This window comes from Lupinus angustifolius, chromosome LG06 (assembly GCF_001865875.1).
Source record: "Lupinus angustifolius cultivar Tanjil chromosome LG06, LupAngTanjil_v1.0, whole genome shotgun sequence".
NCBI classification, from domain to species: Eukaryota; Viridiplantae; Streptophyta; class Magnoliopsida; order Fabales; family Fabaceae; genus Lupinus; species Lupinus angustifolius.
In genome coordinates this window covers 27,901,346-27,904,329 of record NC_032014.1, presented here as the reverse complement: position 1 = coordinate 27,904,329, position 2,984 = coordinate 27,901,346, and the positions used below count along the sequence as shown (strand labels likewise).

The 2,984-nt window shown below is 28.8% G+C and overlaps 1 protein-coding gene across 1 annotated transcript; it reads right to left on the bottom strand.

Moving 5' to 3' along the window:
* On the bottom strand, positions 1-2,221 carry LOC109350647. Its single transcript, XM_019591881.1, has 2 exons — positions 1,656-2,221; positions 1-426 (listed from the first exon to the last, which is right to left on the bottom strand). The coding sequence occupies exons 1-2, from the start codon at positions 2,172-2,174 to the stop codon at positions 100-102; spliced, it is 846 nt and encodes a 281-aa protein (XP_019447426.1). The 5' UTR covers positions 2,175-2,221; the 3' UTR covers positions 1-99.

The following is a 2,984-nucleotide window of genomic DNA, read 5'->3' as shown; positions in this document are numbered from 1 at the left end:
TTTCAAATAAACTTGATATATTGCATCTCGTACAGTGAATTCGATACGTGGTACATAAAGTTAACAACAGAATCTCGTAACTACGATTTCGAGACCAATTCAATCATCATGTATAATTCTAAAATTCCTATAAGCAATCACTGCATAAAAGGGATCTGACTTAGACATTAATCCAAAAAGCCTCATAATCCAATCAAATAGTGAATTATTGTTCTCTTTAGCATCAATAGTAGATGGTACTTTTTGCACAACCTCTGGCTCAGTGAAACCTTCCACACATTGAAAGTATTGAACCACAAGTCTTACTCTACTATAAGCACTTCCTTCTCTCCATGCATTGATGGCCTTTTCATAAAACATTCTATTGCTAAAACTCACAATGAATATCCCTCCTGGCTTTAGAACCCGGAATACCTCTGCGAATACCTGTAAATAACTTATGAGTCGATAATGTTTTTTTAGGTAGCTCGAATTATTCTTTCTAGGCGTAGAGATAATGAAGTAAGTTTTGTTTCTATTACCAAAAAAATATTTCATACACACGATAAATATCAAACCTCTAATGTTAAGTTTAGGGAAATGACCTTATGTTAATAAGGGTAAACCTTATTAGTAAAATGCATGGATTTTATGTGATGAGAATAGGATAATATAAAGTGTAGGACATAGTAGCATTATAATGGTAAGGTATGAAATTAGTATGATATAACATCAAATGAAAATTTTAAAAGAGTGGAATAATATTTTAAAATTTAGTATGTGTTACAAATAAATAATTAAAAAATACAAAGTTACTATTTATTTTTACCCACTAATACTTTTTAAAGTGTGACTGTCTCTCTTAACAAGTATCATTCATTTATAAAAGTTTTTGTTACCTATCAATTAAGATTTTCTTTATACGGACACTATACATTGAGTACTATAATGATACAGTATGTATTATTTAATTGAGTTATCATATCTTTATTATCTGAAAAAGAAATGGGGAATCTAATATTCATTCATTACATTGGTGCAATCAAATATGATAGCGTAAAAGTCTTCATATCTATAGCATAAATAGGGCACCCTATTAGTGTATCAAGTGCAATATAATCCTCATCTTCCTCAACCAGTGTGAATAATTATCAATAAAAATAAAATGTTACTATTTATATAACATATACAAAAACTATTCTAAAGTATCACTATTCCAGTAGTGTTATTCAACTCAAGAATCAACAATCAATTGTAATTTTTAAAAGATTCAAACTAAATTTAATTAATCAACAAATTGAAGCTTCTTAAAGTTTTGATTATAAACAATTCATTATGGTATGTTTATGGTTTTATCCCATAGCCAAATTTCTTGAAATGAAAATCAACATACTTAACACTAGCCAGTTCAGGCTCTAGAAATAATATAAAGAAAGAATATTCACTTTAATCATTATAAACTTTCATATGTACTAACTTAATCCTAAAAAAATAAAAATTCAAATTAATACTCAAAGATTGTGAATACAAATTAAAATAGTTCTTATTAAATGTCATAAAAATATTAAAAAGACTAATTTAATCCATATTTAATATTTTGAGTTTTCCAAGTATAAGTGAAAAAAATTGATCAACCAAAATAGTTTACTCTAATATAGATTCACAGAATATCTAACCTTCTCTGGTTGTTGAAGATATTGCACGCTAACTGTACATAACACTGCATCAAAACTACAACTCTCAAATTCAAACTTGTGATCTTGGTTAAGATCCTTCACACAAAAATAGTCCAACCTTGAATTCTTTGAAAGTTCTTGTGCATTCAAACCATGCCCTACCACTCTTTTGTACTTAACATCACTAGGTAGATGACTAACCCAAGAGCTCATAAGATCAAGAATCTCTATGTTGGGTCTCAACCTATCTCTATATAGATTTGTTAGTATAGAAATGAAGCCATTATCTACATGGGTCACTAAACGTGGATATGTATAGAATTCTCTATCTTGGTAAGTGTTCAATTTGGTTCTATTTTCTTTGGTTAGAACAAGTTGTTTAACTTTGCCCACTAAGGAATTTTGATTGGTTTGGTTGTTTTTTTCATTTAGAGTGCTAAGAATTTTGAGTGAAGTGGTTTTGGTTTTGATAGAAGGTGTATACATGGGTTGTAGATTGATTTGCATTATTGGAGTCATGGGGATGAAAAGTGAGCATAAATTTGAATGAATAAAATATAAGCTATAGTTTTGTTAACAAATTATATGCATATATTGTTGTGGATAACTAATGAATGGTCGTGATAGCATAGAGCTTTCCCACAATTCTCTTGGCTGAAAATGAAAGTAAAATTGTTTTTTTTGTCAAATTCCACAATCATTTAGAATGAAAATAGTTATGGGATTTAATTTTGACACCCCACATTTTCAGATTCATATCCTATTCATTTTTCCAAATTCCCAAAAGACTAATTTTTTTTCAAAAAAAATACTATTCCTTGTTCGATCGGTATTGAAGTTTATGGAAGAATATTTCTTTTCTTTTATCGTGAATATCTCATGAATGTATATTTACTAGTGTTAGGTAGTGCATGAAAGAAGAAAAGTTATTCATCCGTGAAATTTCTTATGGAAGGAAAAATTAAATCCATTATTTTCTCAAACAATTACTATTATCATTGGGGTAGTAGTTAAGGTGAAAATATATTTAAAATATGTTATTTGTTGCGTGATTTCTAGCAACTTAATGCTACACTTTTCCTTACAGGAGTTACATAAAGTAATGAGTCAGACTTCTCTCCATTACAGGATCAGTTAATTAAAAATACATAAAAAACTAAAATACAATGACACTTTTAATCCCTTACTTTACATTATTATTAACAAGGACTTACTCCCTTGACTAGAATTGTGTAAATTTATACTAACAAGGTTGAATTTCAGTCTCAAGTAAACAAGGGCTTACTCCCTTGACTAGAATTGACTCCTGAACTTTTGTTATTAGTGAAA

What these genes read in the sequence shown, in the direction of transcription:
- LOC109350647 (XM_019591881.1), bottom strand. Translation starts at nt 2,174, where the DNA reads ATGACTCCAATAATGCAAATCAATCTACAACCCATGTATACACCTTCT. An exon ending in ATCTTCAACAACCAGAGAAG is followed by an intron (nt 427 to 1,655) that starts GTTAGATATTCT and finishes AGTTATTTACAG; the next exon opens with GTATTCGCAGAGGTATTCCG.